Genomic DNA, 20,292 nt, shown 5'->3' on the forward strand with positions numbered 1-20,292 from the left:
CTGTTTCTCTATTGCTGGAAAAAGATCCATACCATTCTGAGTACGACAACAAATCCGGTCCCATCTGTCCCCCAATAAAGAGAGCCGGTTGTAGATTTGTGCGTAATTCATGGAAGTGTGCTACGGGAAGGTTATTATTACTTCGGGCGCTAGGGTTACATTTGGAGCATCGGAATATTGTATGGGTGGTTTGATTCATGGAGTGTGTACCCGTGATGGGAGAACAAAGGAATATGGTTTCAATATATGGAAGGTTAGAGTGCTTTTTTTGGGACTGTTTGTCGGATGTCTCGGTTGCTGAATTTATTTGATACATAATTGAAGAATATTATTGGATTATTTTTTAGATATTTAATATGGGACCCTTTTGATAAAAGATTTGTATGGCTGGAGATATGATGTTATAGATTTCGGGTTGCTAATCTCTTACGAAAGCCCTTATTGTTGCTAGTTATGGAAAAGTATTGTTGCTAGTTATGGAAAATCCAGAATTGAGTCGGGGAGCCATTTTGATTTTGGCTTTTAAAACTGAATCCGACTTAGACTCAATATCGGATTCGACTCAGAGCTGACCTAGATGACTCCAAATGATTTGTCCAGAAACGTTTGGAGTCGTCTGCAGTCGTCTGCAGTTGTTCGGAGTTATCTGGAGTTGTCAGTAGTTGTCTGGAGTACTGTTGAGTCGTTCAGGAGTCATTGTTTGTAGTTTTGAGTCGTTAAAAGTCTCTCAGAATCGTTGGGAGTCGTACAGCATCAACCGGAGTTATCAAAAGCTATTACGAGAACGGAGTCGTCCGGATTCGTTCTGAGTCGTCTGGAGTCGTCACACGTCGTCTGTAGTCGTCCGGAGTCGTTCAAACGACTCAAACCATCCCACTCCAGCAAAATGTGTCGTTTGACCACCAGCAATTGTTGGCCTAAAAGAGCATTTGTACACCGTCACTAGTGAGTTTGATTCTTTTCTGTGCCTGCTTAGTCATGGCTTTAACAGTAGAATCTAGGTAATGTTCATGAAGGTTAGAGGCCGTATTGACTTCGAAAATAACGAAGCGCACCATATATCGATTCTTATCAGGGGGGCCTTTCTCTTCAGACACACTCACTGAGGATTCATTGTTTTTCTGCTTTTTGGATAGAAATATGTCTCAAAAAGTCCCCAAGTGCGCTTCAGCTGTGTCTTAAGCTGAGATAGACACAAGTTGACTTGAAATTATTCTGAATGATTCTCGATACTGCCAAGTGACCCTTCCCGATACGTATCGCCTACAGACTATGTTTTTAACAACACAAAACTCATCTACATCTGGGCTAGAACCTTTTTTCCAGTAAATTTACTCCCATTTTGTGAATCTGTTTGCTCCTCGCTAACAACTTCATCGGAAACGGGCTCCATTTGCAATGGACACCTTCCAATTAACGAGTGGCAAATAGTCACTAGAAACCTTTTGTGCAAACCGGCAAAAAACGTTCGAGAAAACCTCTGGTACACCCTTAGCCTATCCTACGGGCCAGCCAGTAACCTTCGGTGCAAAAATAACACCTAGCCACCAGCCACCTACACACACATACACACATGGAGCGACACCCATCGTGAATGCCATTGTTGGCCTTCAGTTTTGTTACGTTTGTTGTTGCTGTTGTGCGTTTGCCAGTGTGCACAAGGACGAGCCCCGTCTGAGCTACACGCTCTGTAGCTTCGGTTGTGTGTCCTGGCTAGTTGTGGACATTACACAATGACTGCTGCGAGAGTTCGCAATAGCGAATCCTTGAAATCGAATTCTATTCCGCTGGCGTCCTCCACTACCTTCACCTTCCATGTTTAGTGGGTGTGTGTGTGTGTGTGTTTTCCCTAGACAATCGAACCAGTTTTTCCTGCTTTCTGGTTGGATATGGAATCGAAAAACGGAGGTCCTTCCCATGGTGAGTGAGTTACTTTGTGTCCTTTGTGTGTCCGGTCGATGGAGCTCGATATATTGGTACGTGCGTGGACCGGGAAGGGCGAAGGGTCGGACACTGACTTGTGAGGAGTGAAAGTGGCGAACAGCTTTCGGATGGAGGTGCGTTTCATTCAATCACGTTACGCGACGGCAGGCTACACCGCATACGCGCATGACCCAAGTGTAATACCCAACAAAGAAGGGAAAAGCTACAAAAAAACACACGAACACACACACTGGATCATTGCTCTGATGAGTGGGTGGTTTAGGGGGGGCGAGGGGAACAAAACTACGAACTACTACTGTGGAAGATCCCTCTTCCTGATTTCCGCCGCTGTTCCGGACAGCTATCAACTCCTGTGGCAAACACCGAAGTTCCGAAAAGCTCCGGCTCCGGAAAATGGCAATTTTGCAACAATATATTACACTGGTTTCGCTCGGCGTTTTACCGTATTGGTGGCGCGATTGAGTTATGTTCGCTGGATGCTACTGAGTGAGACGGAAAACGTTAGCTTGCTCTGTTACTCTTGGTCTCTCTCTCTCTCTCTCGTTTATGTCAGGATCGTTACAGCACACCCTGAGTATCGAGTTTCTGCCTTCCGGAAATAAACGTCCCTACGTTTCCCATTCACCGGCACCGCTATCTCCCCCCACACTCAACGACGAAAAGCAATTCCTGTAACAAAGGACACTCGCGAGTGCCATCAACGGCGCCGCGCGCGCCTGTGTCCTTGTGCAGCACACGGGGGTGCTTTACGCTTCAAGAGTGTCAAAACGGTGATGCCGCGAGCTTAAAGCTCGCACGCACGGTGAGTGACAAAATGACTGACCACTCACAGGACCTCCGTCGTGCGGGGGGGGGGGGGGGGGAGGGTGCACAAAAAGTGGTGTTGAAGAAGATGCGCGAAGAGTGCCGGAGTGGTGCACCGAACCCGACCACGGTGAGTGACCGATAAAAATGTTGAATGAGCAAGGACAAAACGGACGAGCGTAGAGAAAGCGGACAAACACACACACGCACATACTCATGAAACTCGATAAAAAGGAGTAAAAAAAAACGGAAACGCCAAAAGCTAACCGTACCAGAATGAGAGTGTATATCTCGCCGCGTATCTCTCAGGAGCTGTTTGGGGGGATGGTGGGAGCTGTCGTGTAATGGTAGCGGATAGAAATAAATGGTGGAAAAGAGAGAGATGGAGAGAAAGAGAGAGATGGAGAAAAAGAGAGAGAGAGAGAGAGAGAGCGAGCCTCCCTCAGTAAATGGATAGAGGGACGTAGTAGTCGTCGTCGTACGTCGTTTTGGTAGCAGCAATTGACGACAATGATTTGGGTGTTCGTCCTTCCAGTATGGTCCGGACCGTTCAACGGGAAAGCATCCCCGGAACGGAAGAAACTTAAAGCTTTTTATTAAGATCAACACAATATAGAAATTAAAAAATAGGCCCCGTTTTTTCTCTGTGGAAGACTCTGTGTCTGTGTTCTGTTCCCGTGTTGCACAAAAACAGAAGAGACAGAATTCTTGATCGTTTATTTCGCTTACCCAGTGCGGCGGCGAGCGCGTGCAGTGTGCAAGCGGGTTTGTAGCACCAAGAAATCCGGTTGCTATAAAGGAAAACCCTGACATACACACACACACATAAGAACGGGAGGGTGAGAGGACCCTTTTGTACAATCGTGCTGGGTAGAATATCGATGGCATCAACTCGACTCGGCTGGTTTCTGCCTTCATCGCTCGCTGGGCCCGGTGGCTCCGTGGGCTCGCGTACGCTGTCAGTCGTGTGCCGAGAACTCGTGCAGTGCGGTGTGCTCGTGTAGAGGGAACCTACCTATTGCTCAGACTCAGCCGTTTGCACACCAACCGCCCGTCTGTCCTGCCAGGTTTGCCAGGTGTGCCGGGACAGGAAACCATTCTCTAGACCGCGCGTAGAGAGTGCAACCTGGCGAAAGATATGTGTGTATGCATGTGTGTGTGTGCGTCTCGTAAAGTATGCTGACTAGTAGCTGACGCTGCTGCAACACTGGCCCTATACCGAGTGCCTTAGCGTGTGCGTTGGTGGCGTGTTATCATCCTCCACAGAAGTTCCTAAGCGTAGCAGAGTGAGCAGCAAATTTCCGATCGATGTCGAATTTCATTCCTGCCTCAGGCACTCCCCCAGGCCCTATACTACCCGCTTTTTTCCGGGATTATTGTGTATGATTACTCGGTGTGTGTGCGGCTGGCTGCGGAGGTCATCCAGTGTGAGTTGATGATCGAAAGCGAAAGTGTCAAATCCGCCGCCGAGAGATGTACGCAGAAGAATCGTCGTGTTCTAGGTTTGTACGAGCATGAGCGATAGAGAGAGAGAGAGAGAGAGAGAGAGAGAGAGAAAGAGAGAGAGAACGTGTTGTAGAAGTTCGTAATGCATGTGTGAGAAAAAGAGCACGAACACGAGCGATACATACTAACATCAGGACACATTACCGTTGGTGAGCCAAAGGAACCGTGCTTTCCATCCCTCAAACCGGGTCTGGAGGAAGATGTCGTTTGGAAGTTTTTGAAGAAACCATCACCATTTGCGGTCGATTCGAGAGCCCGAGAACGATGGGGGCACGATATTTAACTCTGAGTGAATATCCGGAAAATTGAAGCGTAAAGTCTATTACAACCGTGCTGTTAAGGGCTTTACTCTGCGGCGTATCCTGCTACAATGTGTGTCAGCTGTGACTTTGCTGTCTAGTGTGTGCAATTCTCCTTGCTCCAGGAAGTGTGTGTGTGTGTGTGAGTAGGTGCGCAATTCCTGCGTAGGGATTACTTTGTAAGAATTGGAAAGGATCGGCCAGCAATAGTACAAACCGTGCTCTCTAGTGTATATTTGGTGATGATGGACAAAGAAAAAGAGAATGCTAGAGAATAGCACGGTACTACTACTACTGCTACACATACACTCCCGAGAATCACCTTCCCGTGTTGCTCGCGGTTCAGGAAAATCGAAGAGCGTGTTTGGTGACTGGTGAGCGTGCAGTGAGAACAAACTCCTACTATTCTTTGTTGTTTGCCGAAGGTGACTTTGGAAGTGTCGAGTGGTCTGTGCCTGTGTGTGTTTGTGAGTGTGTGTGTATAGCACACATATACACATACCGGTGTTTTACTCCATCCAGCCTTCCGGCCCCGAAACTACTTGCTCCTGAGGGGGTAGCCGAAGCAAATTTGTGGTTGCAAAATGCCTGGCCTGTTCCCATCGCGGAGGGTAAGTATAGGGCACTTTGGAAGAGGTCCTAATGTTGTCCCGAGGTGTGAGATACCCTTCAAAACTACCCAAATGTCCAAATCTAATCAAACGGGCTCAAAGGTGCTGCGTAGAAGAAGACGTTCACCTTTTCCCAGAGAACATCTCGTGATACCTTGGCTGCGACGGAGTTACCCGGAGTTCGTTACCTTTTCCCGAAAAGTGTGTGACATTGGAGGAATGATATCTTCATGCAATAACCGGAAGAACATTAGAACACACTTAGCGTTTTGTGATGGGACGTACGTGTGTGTGCGTGTCTGAGGCCCCTTCGTCAATGTCACTTACAAACGAAGCTGGCAAGCATTTGGTAAATGGAGGCTGAGATACGGACCGTGCACTGCCTACGCAAAATAAATACGGCCGACCGCTTGCAGTTGTGCAAATTCGCTGTAGAAGAATGATATCTACATCGACTCCGGGAAGCAGGAACATGGTTACAAGTAATTGGGTATAATTTGAAGCCTCTAGATTGCCTGGAAAACATCTCGCTCTGCAAGCGACCCTGCTTTGAAAGTCACTTCCAAGTATCGATCACGGCTTTGATGTATGTGCGTGTGTCTTTGTGCTGCAGCTGCTTGATGCTGAACCCGAACCAAACAAGAGGGGATGATGAGAGGAGCTTCATGTTCTGCACGGTGACCTTGTAGCTAGAAGACCACCGCCAGGAACGATTCCATTGGAGATCTTCGCGAATTCTTGCGTCACGACCAGAATTGGCGATTCTTATTGTGGTTATCTCCAGCTCTAGGGACGCTTCACGGCAGCATCATTATGGGGAGGCTCGGGAAGGTTAGAGCCGTACCTGGGTCGCACAGCTCCCAGGAACAAGTGGAGAGTAGTGAGTGGGGCGGTGTAGCATTTCCGCATCGAATGTTCGAATCTTGTGCTCTTGAACACGTTCCTTCAAGCCTTCAAGCTGTTGGGCGGGTGTGTGGATGAGCTGCCGGGGGTTATAGATGTAAGAAAAGGATCTTTCATCGACCTGAACTCTGGAAGGCATTCCACCTTCGCCACTCTCGGTGTGTGTGTGTATCCGTATATGCCGCAAGACGTTCTCGTGTTCGACTATTTTGTTCGCAAGAGAAATTCGAGTACATTTTCCGGCATCTTCTCGGCGTACTTGGTGTGCGTGTACATGTGGGGGGAGGACGATGGATCTGAAATACGCGGATGAGTCAGAGCGAAAGAGAGAAAAGGAGAGCTTGTGAAGAAAAGGGGGTTGATCGATGGCAGGTTAGTTAGTAGTGTGGCGTTGGCCCTTTTTCCCCGTTCGTGTCCAACCATCAAGCGCGTGTAGCGTAGAGTAAGAAGCGTAGCGTAAAGCGTACGACACGACGAACGCCCAGAGAAAGGTTCGAGGTGGGAACAACCTCTCCAGGAGACTTCAAAGTCATCCCCGTCGTACTACACACGCTCACACACACACACACTGTGCCCGACGTTTCGGGGTTCGGGTTCTCGGGCGTTCGGCTGCTGCTGCTGCGCTTTGCGCATACTACGCGATGGCGTAGAAAATGTTATTTCAGCATTAGACGACGACCCCATTCCTGGAGCGAACAAGAACCTGGTGGACTGGTGGTGGTTGTGGTGGCCGTTCTTCTTTTTGTACAACCAACACACACACACACACCCTTTCCCGGAACCCTCCCGCTGAGTGTGTGTGCGCGCGCGGCGGTGGTTGTGCTGCGTGGCTCCCAGTTCATTCACGGACCACTCCAGCCGTAATGCTCTAGTTCCGTAGAGCGTAGTTTTTCCTTTTTATGAATCGACCCGTGCACAACACCGTGTGTGTGTATGGTCCGACTGGTGGAAAATTTTGGAACTGACTCTCTCGTACGACTCTCTATCTCTCTCTATCTCTCGCTCTCTCTCTCTTTCTGAGAGGGTGTCTCCCTCTCTTTCTGTTGGAATACTCTTTCTTGCAAGACGTTAGTTTTCTTCGGTTGTACGTTACGCATTTGGTTGTTTGGAGGTTGTTGTTTTTTGCTCCACACGGAGGTCCACACACAGTAGTAATGGACTTGCCGAGCGTGTGTTATTCTGATGCACGTTGTTCTTTTCCAGATTGATCTTTGTACTCCTCTTTGAATGCCTGTGTGTGAATTTAGAAGCACGGAAATAGAGGTTTTTAGCCGAGCAACGTAGTACCCCACCAGAAGATGTTTGCAATGGTTTTTGTGGTGCAGGAATAGTTTTAAAGCATGTTTAATAGGAAGGGAAACATGCTTTTAAAATGAAAATGTCACATTAGTAAGGTAGAACATACACAACATATAAAATGTAACGCTTGATGGCACTGTCTGCGGTAGAGATGGGATGGTTAGAAATAAAAAAATAAAGTAACTAGATACTTTTCTATGATTCTAAGCTTACCAAAAGGCACGTCGGTAAGATGTCGGTAGACAACGGAGCGCATGACTCAAAGTAACAAACTAAAATAACGATTTATCGCTAACTGGTTACAGCTGGTTACATGTAACTCGCCCTTGCTTTGAAATGAAATAAAAGGATTAGGGTAACTTGTAAACTTATAACTAGTTATCTATTACTAGTTACTAATGATTCATCAAAAGTAACTGGTCGTGGTGCTGCACTTTTCCAACCAATGAAAGGTAAAATTAAACAGTAAAAATAACTTTTTAATCTGATCACTAGTTGTTGATGTTCTACGAATTTGATCAGAGTTTGAGAAGCTAGTGTAGAAAAAGTAATTCGGTATTTTTACCAGTAACAGTAGAATCACATCTCTAGCTGTGTAGTTCAATGTTCATGTGTTCGAGCTTTCGATGGATAAAAGATACCAAGTGATCCGACAAGTCCGTTATACAGTAAGAAGTTCTCAACAGCTCTACAAATCTGAAGTCCTAAGGATCCTACAGTGTAATGCTTACAAAATAGACATTTTAAATGCACACCTTTCGGCTCTACATGACGTCAATTTTGTGATCATTCCTTTACATGCTTAATATCCTCTTCATCCTTTTTCGCAGAAATGTTTCGACAGCTCAAAAATTAATCACGCTGCTTCGCAGCTAAGCCTCCAAGTGTTGGCCGCTGTGGCGCCAGTACTGAGCGAAGCCCCGGTGCCGACCCTTCCCGTGGTGCACCGCTCGCTCGCGCGTACACGGGGTTTGGATGGATACTTTTTCCGATCCGATGTAACACACACCACCTAAAATCCTCCCCACTGATGTCTCGCCTTCTCCTGGCACGCATTGTAACACTCGGCCGGTGCCCCATGTCAGACGACATTTAAGCTAATCCCTGTCCGGAGTAATATTAGGAAAACGGGATAATCCTCCTAGTATGGGGTGGTCTTTTCTCTCACGCTGCAGAAAATCTATGTAGAAAAGCGAAGCTTAATGCACGTCGCAGTAACGCTGCTAAATGTGAACATGTTCCACGAGGGTGAGAAAAAAAAAACACACACATTTACCCAAACACGCCCACGTAAGCGGAGGGAAACGAAAATTAAAAGGGAACGAAGTACAACAAAAAAAACCATCGACCAACGACAAGAAAGTTTACAGGAAATTTAACTTCACTCGTGATTACCGTACCGTGAATGTCACGGGTTTTTAGAGCTTTTCCCCCCAGCTTGGCAGGATCGGCTGGACCGGCGCAGGGGGCCTTTTTTACGCTAGCCGTCTCCAGCTGTCCGTGTCCGTTGGGTCCGTCGGGAGGCCCCTAAACTTGCCCTTTTTTCTCCTCTGTCCGCTTTGTAACATAATCGTTTATTACACTGCCACCCACTACTGCTGCTGCTGCTGCTGCTGGGAGTTGCCTTCTGCTCAAACGGTCAGCAGTTATTGGCAAATGGCTCCAATAACGTGCATCTATGCTGCTGCCACCTCTCTCTCTCTCTCCCTCTCTGTCCCACGTGTCGGACGGTCGGAAGGTACGGACACGTGGCTAGCTTCTATGTTTCTCTCCTAAAAGGGGATCGATTTTTGTCACCCTTGAAGAAGGAAGAGAGTAACCGAAGTGGTGGGAGTTTGAAGCAGACGAAAAAGTAACATGGACGGTTTTTTTTGCAAAGTCAACGAGGAGCTGGGTACCTCGGTGTGGACGGACGGGCGGTGGTTTACAGAAGCCCGGTCGGAAATTTGATCGTGTTTCGATCGAGGACCAATCGGACCCTAAGGAGCAAACAGTGTGAGTGTCCGTGTGTGCACAAGGGGAACAGAGTGGTGGGCTCTCGTTGTAAAGGATACTTACTGTCCATCGGCAACAGCGGGTTGGGAGGTGGGTGTATGTGTTTTAAACGCTTTTGCTCTCCTCAGTGTTTGCAAGCGACATCAAGCCTATCTTTTAGTACGGTTAATTAATTTTAATAACCGACCTTTTCTTTTTTGTTATTATTATTCCAGCAAACCCCACAGTTTGACGGAAAGGGAAGGGCTGGAACACGGTGCGAATCGAACAGAGGAGCGGGGTAGTGGGAGATTGATAGGTGCGGCAGGGGTTGTTATTTTTTGCGTTTTTATTTCAAAATTCGCGTTTGATAATATTTTTCACTTTGATGTGCCAGGCGAATGCCCCCGGGGGGAGGGAAAGCGGGAAAGCACGGAGTATGCTCGATGCTTTGAAGAAGTGTGCGATAAAAAGCGTACCATTCGATCGTGCTTGCACACCGGACCTGTAATTAATGATGCTTGGGTGGTGGGTTGGTGGGAGGGCAGTCAATGTTTCTCATGCTCTCATGCTTCTTTTTGTTTTATTGATCGCTGCTTAGCGTGTGGTGCAATTAGTTTGTGGTTTAATTTTCTCCACAGGCCCTTGCATGTGTGTGTGTACGTGTGTAAAAGGGAATAATGAACACACAGCAGCAGCAGCGGCGGCGGTTGCGTGGAAAAAGTGTCATAAAGTTAATAAACCAATAAATTGTTTGAAAAATTTCGTCCCCCCCCCCCCCCCAAACCATTGCCGTCAAAGAAGCAACATTGTATGACGGAAATCTCCTCACGATCATGACCACCCCGCAATGCCCCGGTTTGCCCTCTCCGAGCAAAGAAATAGAAAGAGAGACAGAGAAGGAGAGAATTAAAATTACGTCCGTGCACGCTTTGATGTAGCTGTTGCGGGGCAGCAGTAACATTCGATACGGTTTGGTTTGAGCCATTGCTTAATGCAAGCATAAAATATGCGCGCATGCATTCCGGTTTGTGGCAGAACGGCTCGGTCGAAGCTTGACGCGAGACTCGCGCTCGCTTGGCTTCTTCCGCAGTACGCAGTGCCACGGGGTTTGATGCTTTTTTTGAGCAGTAGGACAACATTTAGGGGAAGGTGGCCCTTTTCGGGTAGCCAGTGTCGAGGCAAACCGGCAACAAAAACCCAGAACCGGATCGTAACAATTTCGGGCCCAAAAGAATGTGAAAACTACTTTCAGCATGTTTGTATGTATGTATGTATGCATGTGGTGCGCACCTACCGCAAATGGTGTTTGCAATCTCTCTCGCTGTTCCTTCTATCGCACTCTGCGCGCGGAAGATGAGCAGTAAGCAACGAACCCGACAGTGTGTGTGTGTGTTTGTGTGCTTTTGTACGGGAATGGAGGACGGTGCGTGGGTTTTCCTCATAGCCCGATTGTCTGATTAAGTACCCGGCAATCCATCGCCGATACGCGCACACGGCTGCCAACACCATACTCCCAGCCAGTAAAGGACGAAGAAAGGTTAAACCCAAAGCTCTCAATCAAATCAAAGCGCACCGTTCGTGAGCATTTCCATCCAACCGCGAGACGGTGCGAGAGTGGAAGCAAGCGGTGGAACGCGTTGTTGGTGCCCGGGCCCGTCTTTTTCGGTCTATTACGCGCTTGCTGTCTGTACGTCTCTCCTATTCCCCGCACTGGTTGGGGGTTGGTAAATGCTGCAATTTTCTTTCCGCCGTTTTCCGTTTCTGCTGGGCCGGGTACGTTCTTACGCGCCTACTCCAGAGGTTGTCTTACTACGCGAGCCCCAAGAAACCGGTTACGTTGGCAGCGGCTGGCTTCGAATAATTCCCGTCCATTGCTTTTGCCTCTGTGTGTATCGGTTTCACCCTACACTAGACACTTTGGCCGCGGGCGGATCTAATTCGCGGCCAAACACACACACACACACACACATCGTCCGAAGAACACACGCACGCGGACAGCAGCAGGGAAGACGGTGGAGGACGCTTTTTACAACTAGATCCGTTCCTTTTCGAAGGAAGAGAGAAGTTGCAAAATGTTGGACGCTGCTCTACAACCCTTTTAAGGTGGGTGGGAGAGGAGGGTGGTTTGCGTGTGCACACACACACACGCAAGACATAATCGTGACCGCGTACTAACCTCGAAATCTCGCACACCCCTTAACGAGCCCGGTCTCCCTCGGGGTGGAAGGCGTTCAATTGTCGAACGAGTTAAACCAGAAAATCAACCAAAGACGGCTTGCTGCTGCTGCTGCTGCTCCTTGCCTTCCCGGTTTGCTCCACTCCGGGCTCGTTTGCTTAAGCTGCCCCGCTCAGCTCTGCTGACTGTCGCGGGCTGGCTGCGGCTGTACGCGAATATCTTTTTGCGTCACGACAATGAGCGTAGGGAAGGGAAACGAAAATACCAAAACGAACGTCGAGTGGAGCACAACATTAAGCGAGGCAGCGAAAAAACGGCTGTGCGATGGTGAGGGGGGGGGGGGGGGAAGAGGGAGCATTCTGATGGCACGTCAGATCGCTGCCACCCAGTTGTGGTGTACCCCGGGTATCGGTAACCACACACACACACACACAAACTCACACAGAAAAAGGCAGAGAGACCGACAGAGTTTGGAGCAAGTAGAATAGTATCTAAGAGGGGGGTGGGGTGGAGGTTGTGCTGGGTTCTAGCGGAGGTTTTTCGTTGCAAGTTTTTCCCTCTCTCCAACGCCCTTCCCTTGTGGAAAAGAAGAAAGGGTTTGCGAAGGGCTCAGGGAGATTGAGTTCATGATTTATGCGTTTTACACCGCTTCTCGGATTCCTATGCCCGCGGTTGTGTATTACGGTTTGTGGTTTGGTATGGTCCGTGTGGGGATTGCCTCTGGAAGGAGAGGAGGGGGTGGGGGGGGGGTAGGTGGCCATTATTTCTTCTTGCGATTTTTTTCTTTCTGCGGTCGGCAAACGTGTTGCCGGTTGGTACTCCCGTGTTGTACTCCTACAGTCGCCACAGTTGCCTCCATCGTCCAATGGGTCCTCGTGGTACGACCGTGTAGTCATGCGTTCTTGGTTAAGATCCTGTTTTTTGTTCGTTTCATGTTCTGGTGTGCACGCTTTCTCGCGTGAGAGCAATCCCGCGGCGTACACAACGTCGCACCTTCCAGAAAAGTCGCGGTAGTACGACTACGACGATTGCAATAACTGTGCCAGAGGAGCGTCTGGATCGGTTCGGCATTGTGTGGAGTGGATTAGGTGTGGTGGTGCCAGTGAATATCCTGAAGTCCCAAGCTATTACCAAGTTGGGCTGGCAGAGCATTAAACGATCAGGTAATCTACTGCGTGTAGAGCACGTTCCGGGTGCTGCTTTGCTTGAACGGTTAACACGGTAAGCTTGCCTGCACACGACGGAGGTCGATAACGTGGAGTAGTTTCAATCGACACCCCAAAACCTGCACCGGATCAGGTTCTGCAAGGGGTTGTGCATGTTTTCATTTCATTTGCAAAAACCGGTACTTCTGGTGGGTACTGAAAGAGTAACAGAGCTCATAGCGCTACTGTTAACCGTATCCGACTTCTGACCTATTTTGAGGCAGTAAAATCTTTAAACATCACTTAGCAAAGCCGTCAGAATAGGAGGGGTTGTAAGACCTTCTGTATTTCTCAGCTGCTTAACCATATTCAAGAAGGGTTTTTTACAGCCGCTCCGCAATGTAACCAGCTCTGGTCTTGATCAGCTTCCAAGGATCGCTAGCTCTCCATCGTGCCGCTTTGGCACCGGCCGTTCTGTCACGTTTCCATCCTCCTGCACACAGTCCAGGTGTGAGTCCCCAAACCCAGACTTGTAAATGTACGTTTGGCTTTCGGGCTAATGTTCAGAATTTCAAATTCTTTTCGCCAAACTGTCGACTGATGAATAATAGTGACGTGTGTGTGTATGTTTTTGTACGGGTTCGGCAAGTTGTCCGATCAATGAATGATGCATTTGGGGAACACGCCGAGTTGTGCAGGGTTTTGAGATCATCACGTACAAGGCAGAACGCCCAGGTTAGCTGCCCCTTCGGGCGGTGGTGGTGATGCTTCTCTCGTGCTTGATCACGATGAATAAATGGTTAGGTGACCTTAACTTCACCATGCGTTAAGTGCGTGCTTCTGTGTGTATGTGTGTGTGTGTGTGCATGATGGAGAAGCGTAATCGATGCAGACTTTTTGACGGTGAACTAACAAACGCGCGTGACCGGTGTTGAGATCGTTCGCTGGTTTCGCGCTTCGCTATCGCTTCTCCGTTTCGCGATCTTGTCGATACACAAACCACCGGTGGTGGAATCTTCTGGAATGTTCTTACGGTACCGATGGCAAACGTTTGTGCGTGGGGCTATTAAACATGTTGAATAAGCTGTTAAATTCGTGTAAACTATTGACAGTATTGATTAGAAACGATTTTGTTTCTTTCCATACATTTTCAAAAATACAAATAATTACTCAACCTAATATTATGCCTTAAAAAAAGGATCGATTAGCTGCTCTTTATATTATTTAGTTTAAAAGAAAAGTTAAAAGATAGTGGTTGTAAAAATTAAAAACAATGATAAAATACACGATATGATAGAAAATTATGGAGTAGTTCAATCGTTTGCAGTATTGTTTTAATTGGCTAGGGGAATTAAAGTGGATATTAAAGTTTTTCTATAATTTTTCGACGAAAACAGCTTCGAAGTGGTACTGGTGCTGCTTTCTAAAAAAATATAATTTTAAGTAGTTATCTCGTGACATTCATATGTGCACATGATAAACTAAACAAATCCTGCAGCGAAGCTACAATAAAATATTACTATTGATATTCATCAGTAAAATTAACTAAAAAGGTTTTGGCTGCTAGTACCGGCTGCCACAGTCATTTGCAAAGCCCCACAGCCAATTGTCAAAATTTCCCTATTCGTTTGACACATTACATTATATCATTGCAAACTTGCACAAACGGCTAAACATTTGCCATAATAATCGTATAAATACAATAAATGAAATAACAATAGGATCTTAAAATCAACAAAATATTGCGAAAGTAATGTTATCAGTTAAGTGTTTTTTTTTGCACAACAATTACGTAACAGCTCAATCACAGTTCTACATAATAACAAATGTAAAAGAAATTAATTTAATTTAAAATTTAATTTAAAAATTAATTTAATTTAAATTTAATGTTGATTTTATTTGTTTTGTCGCAGGAAAATTATTAGTTTTTAACATGTTTAAGATAACATTGCAAAAGGGGATTTAAACTCCTCCGTCGATTAGATTATTGCACACAATCAAAGCGTGTATTTTTGCCCAAATCAAAAAAGTAATCTAAAGAAAGGCAAAAAAAAACTTCTTCAAAATGAATTAAAAAAGATCTATATTCAACGCAGTCAAAAACCACACAAGGGCACAGAATTGTCACCAAGCAATGCTTGGCAACAACAACAACAGTTATGATAGCACCCTTTAGCACATTAGCAGTTCCTATTTCACAACCTTGACACGTGCCCCGAGCCGTTTTCGAAAATCATATCGGCGTGGGAAATCGCAAGCGTCTTAATCGGTCCAAGCAGCCGCTTCTAAATCGCTCCCCCCGTCCCGCATCGGGCTACGATCGCTCGAAATAGTTCGAAAAAAATCGGGAGAAAAAAATCATATCTTATCGGCACCCCACTTATCGCTCGTTAATGAACATAAGCTCACACACAGCTCTCGGGGGCTCATAAAACATCATTCCAACACCACGATGATGATGGGTGCACGGGGTACGATAAAGCCGATCACCCCCGCACGGCCCGGCCATATCGTTCCGCTGCGATCCCGTGCGATGAGACACGCTGGGGCAGCTCGTCGTGCCCGTGAACGTGTGTGTGTGTGATTTTGCTCCTCGCAGTCTCGCAGTGCAGTAAAGCTGACGCAACCCCACGGCGGGGCAGAACAACAAGCACCACAACATGTGCTCGAAATGTGTTTCACGCATGTGTTTCGTCTGATTCCGCCGGTTCCGCTGGACGGATGGTAGGGTGCGTTTGGGCCACCCGGGAATATGGAGCTGAATGGGTGGAAAGTAATTAGAGAGAGAGAGAGAGAGAGAGAGAGAGAGAGAGAGAGAGAGAGAGAGAGAGAGAGAGAGAGAGAGAGAGAGAGAGAGAGAGAGAGAGAGGAAAATTGCAACAATATCAAAGCATACACGCAGCAAAAATGGTTCGATATGACCGAGAGGGCGTGATTGATATGTTGATGGAACTTGGAGAGCCGATAGCAAGTATGTGTATATGTGAAACTCCTCTTTAGCAGCTTGAATGAATTGAAGCAAACGGAAGAGGCGATGTATGATGCAAGATGAAACATTTACACATCGTACAATAATCGCCCGAAACAAAAGGCAACAAGACAACAAACAAACAAACAAACAACCCCCTTTCCGAGCTGCTCCGGTGAGTCCGTTGTACCATGCAGCAGTACACCCCAAGGCATGGGTTTGTTTGCCTTATTTGGTGTGCCATGGTGGGCTTGGGGAGGGATGAAACTGTGTTATTTTTGCTTCGCACACTCGAAAAGGGCAGGTTCCTTCTCCCGCCGTGTGTTTCGTTCTCGTTCCCACAAATCGCTGCAAAACGGCCCAGTTCTGCGCCAGGCCAGGCACAGACACAAGCCTTGATCCACCATGTGTGTGTGGAGCTGCTGGTGTGTGAATCAAACCTGGATGGGATGGAGCAAATAAAACACAAGCAACACTCTTTCCGTTGGCCAGAATGAGAATGAGAAGTAAAGAGGCATTAATTACCGTTTTAAAAAATCGTAACATTCGCGTAACAATGCACTCTTCACCGCATAACATCAACAACAACGGAGGAAAAGAAAACCTGGTAGGGGTTTTTTTTTTGGAGAGAAGGAATGTGGCATTGTGAAGGAAAAAACGAAACTAACCGCATATGAATGGCAAGATGTGGGATTGAGGAACGATCGTGTAAAAGACAGCCCGAGTGGCAAGCATGTAGCAAGGTAGCAGGGCAATGTGTGGAGGAAAGAATGGTGGAATAATAAATAAAAACTTATCATCACTTAGAAGACGCAACTGAGTTTTCTTTCATGCCTCTTCCCAGTTGTTACAACTGGCGAGACCGGGTGAGAAGTCGAACGACTGCGTGAGGTTGTTCTGTATGCTTTATTTCTTTACCAACTGCACCGAAGAGACGCAGCGGGTTGGGCGTTCGGTTGGGTTGGTGGAAGTACAGTGCCTTCACGCACGTCCCCCTTCGCATGCCCCATTAACAGTCTGCACTGCGTGAGGGCAAAACGTACGGTAAGTTTGCCGGTACTTCCTTTCGGTGTGTTACTTTTGCTCTTCCGAAGGTACACCACCATGTTGTGTGACAGTTGAATGGTTTGTGACAAACGCTCCGATGACTCTTGGTAGATATCACCGCAGTCAGAGCAAAAGCAGCAGAAGAAGGGCAAAACAGCAAAACAGAGCGACAGAACGAATTGCTGCTTCTTCCAACCCGGGAGGGTTTTTGTTTGCTTCGGAATCGTTTCTGACACGAAAATGCATCGTTAGAGAGTAAATCCATCACACTCAGCGGATCGTTTCGTTCCCCGTTTCGTGATGGTGGTCGGTCGGTCGGTGCATTGATTAGCGGATTGCTGCACTTTCTTGATGCATCCTTTCATGTTAGGGCAATCGTAAAGCATTGAAAGGAGAGAGAGAGCGCAAACGAGAAAGGGTGCCATGATGCATCATCGTTAGGGGTTGATACAGATCGGACGGCGGGTGTTGTTTATGTGTGTGTGCATTGTGTAATAAATGCAATTGTGAATGCGATTCAATTGTCGACGTGCGTGTGTTAAGTGTTGTACCGTACGTTCGTTTCCTGCAGGCAGGGGAAGGTTGCTTTAAATGGTATAGGTATATTTAGTTGTAGTGGGAAAGCGGGGCAAAATGGCACTGTTAAGGATTTTGCCCTGTACCTGATTGCGTAAACAACTTTACACTGATATTTTGAATCAATCGGCAATTGATGCTTCAACGTCTTATTCATGAAACAGCAATAGTAGTAGACGTATTAACAACTAATATAAAAGCATAAAATGAAATTGCAAAATCAACATCAAAGGTCGTAAAAATGTATTGTACGGGGTTAAATGTTCTCGCTATTGGGCAAAATGGCCCACAACATTGTACTTTGGGCTTTGGTTTAAGCTTTTAAGCATCTAGGTAAAATTAAAAAAATATTTAAAAAAAATATAATGAAAAAAATAGGTAAATCTAGGTAAAAGTGTAGAGATTTATGTTTGGTATTAAAGTGTTTTGTTAAAAACATTTAGTGAATTGCTGGAATATTTTAATAATGCACTTATCATTAGTATTTTTTCTTGTCGGTAGAGTATAGCAACGTTTGCTTACACCACAGCCTCATCATTTTGCTCCTGTCAAAACATACGAATTAGTTTGCCTCAAGCTGGAGCGACTACTTTGCCCCAAGAGAATTTTTGTACACATTTAAACATGAAAAGCTGTACAATTAAAATGCTTGATTTTTTCACGAAATTTATAGATGAATGTAATGTGCCTGGATACGTCATGTCCGCATCCATTTTCGAGATGGTCAAAAACACAAAGTTCAAACATTAGGAGTCATTATAAACGCGTTACTTTGCTAATAATGCACCTAGCTATTTTGCCCCGCTTTCCCCTACAAATATTGACGCGCAAATGTATAGAAAAATAAACAAAAAAGGGTTTATCTTTTGCCTGCTACAATTGTGTTGGTTTTTTGTTTTACAAATTCATTATTTTTCAAAACGTTTTCATTGAAAAAAAAAAAGATATTTTTCGGATGTATATAAACAAAAAATTCACATAATTTAACATAAACATCCCCTAAAAAGCATTTATTTAAGCTTACTTGTAAAAATAAATCTACGTCTCTGTGGGCTATCTTCTGTCAGTTATCCGGGATTTTCGCCAAATTGGACGAAGGCTTGCGTGTAGGGATGTTTTTAAAGTCCACCTTCGATTTTATCAATATCGCTTCAATTTTTGCGACAAAATTGTTTGAGTAAAGCTTTTGCATCATGTTGTCGTCATTGCTTGCCGCTGCGAAAACAGTGGACGCTTAATAGTGAGTATGTTTAAGGTTCACGAGGTACTTTTTCACTATTTGGCCGGTTGCATCGACTTCCCGATTGCATTGATCTTCCACTTCCTTGGATGCTTAATAAGCACTGCTTATTGTCGCTCAGGGACTTCGACCATTCGGAACTTTCTTCTGATGGCGTGGTGCCTTTCTTTGATAGCGATAGTTTGAACTGATAGATAGGTGTCAAATTTTGTCTGCCGACTCATGGAATACTATTATTCAAATTGCAATTAGAGTTTTTTTTAGTACGGGTGAAGATAAACCCATACAAAATGGAAACTTTTTGTCAAGTTTTGTAGTGCAAACGTTCACCATCTTTTCATGAATACGTTTATGACGATAATATTATTGTTATCATATCACACACAACCTTACTTCTACTTAACACAATCGCGCCCTCCCCCCGGAAACACATCGCTTTGGCCAAGAGCTCTTCAATCAAGCCAAACGAACCGTACGTACAGCTGTGTTTCCACCCCGACCGTGTATCGTCATGTAACATAATTACCTGTCAGTTGCCGGCTATTTTCTGTTCCCCCATGTTCGGCCCCGCCAGCTTTTCTCGCGCTTTCGCTCAATCTCTACGCCCCGGCTGTAGACGAAGAAGCGAGTGCGCACGATTTTTTTTTTGCGTGAACGCCGGTTGCGTGAGCGATGATCGTTTTCGGAACGCGGCCGAATGGATACGTGCCAAACGAAGCAGCAGCAGCAGCATCATAGCGTGGTAGAGTAGTAGTATCAGCAGTCGTAGTAAATGGTGGCAAAGAAGCAGAAAACCTCCGCGCCAAAGTAGAATTCCGTAGCAGCATTCCGATCAAATGACTATAATACACGAATCTCCGTGGTGGATGAGACGCAGGAGGCTCGGATGGTTTCGTCGTCGTCTCGGCGCTGCTGCATAATGATACACAGAGCCTCGTCGGGTTTTTTTTGCACGATCGTGTACAGATGATCATCATATCGGTCGATAAAGTGGACCGACATGCCGGCACGTAAATAAAATTGCGTACGTACCAGCCCGCCAGCCATTGAGTTATGCACCGGTACACGGTGAAGCGTGTGTGTGTGTGTGTGGCTGGTCTCATCCGCACACAGCCAGTTAAGAACTGTCGAACCATCGTGCACAATCGCATCCAAGGGGTGGCCACTCCCATGCAAAGGGTAGGACGGCGAAAGGGAGCGATCTATTGTTGTACATTTTACATCGAAACTGCTGCCCCCACTGGGACCGGGTGTGGTGCACTGACACGAGTTGTGGTAAAAGTTGCCAATCTACATACTCCTCCTGCTGGTGTATGACCGCTCTTCTACCCTTTTTTGTTTGTCTGCTCGTGACTTTAGCCCGGTCACGCTGTGCTGGACGAGAAAAATGACCCGCATTTCCCGTAAGCAGGCAAGAGCGAAGCTCTATTACGTATTGCTGCGCTTGTGTGCTCAGCATGTAGCTGAGAGTTACTGCGGAGCAACATGGACCATGCACACACTGTCTCACAGCGAAGCGAACAAACTAACAAGAAAAAAAGGGTCAGCCGTGCCAAAACGCGCATTAACCTTGACCCCTGTGCAGTGCTGGACTGCACGGGATGCATGTAGTTTGTCGCTTTAAACACACGCACATATACATGCACGCGGTCGGTTTGTGAAAGGGTGCACGCGTTGCATTCCTTGTTAAGGAATGAAAATGAAGCTATGCTTTCGTGCGAGTTTTTGGTGGTGTACCATTTAAATGGTGTTGTGCATTGAACTGTCCTTGGGAAGGAAGTTAATTGGTCTTGGCTG

General features: G+C 46.4%; 1 protein-coding gene across 11 annotated transcripts in view; it reads left to right on the forward strand.

Annotated features, from left to right (window-relative positions):
* LOC121595888 (proton channel OtopLc) overlaps positions 1 to 20,292 on the forward strand; it is a 61,295-nt gene that overhangs the window by 4,625 nt on the left and 36,378 nt on the right. The window contains exon 1 of one of the 11 annotated variants that reach the window (XM_041920248.1): positions 2,842 to 5,164. The exons of the other annotated variants lie outside the window; for them this stretch is intronic. Within the exon in view, the coding sequence (XP_041776182.1) occupies positions 5,138 to 5,164 (27 nt within the window). The 5' untranslated portion in view covers positions 2,842 to 5,137. Of the gene's footprint in view, positions 1 to 2,841; positions 5,165 to 20,292 lie in introns of those variants that run through there. 11 annotated transcript variants of the gene reach the window in all.

The sequence above is a fragment of the Anopheles merus genome, chromosome 3R (genome assembly GCF_017562075.2).
Source record: "Anopheles merus strain MAF chromosome 3R, AmerM5.1, whole genome shotgun sequence".
In the NCBI taxonomy this organism is placed as follows: domain Eukaryota; kingdom Metazoa; phylum Arthropoda; class Insecta; order Diptera; family Culicidae; genus Anopheles; species Anopheles merus.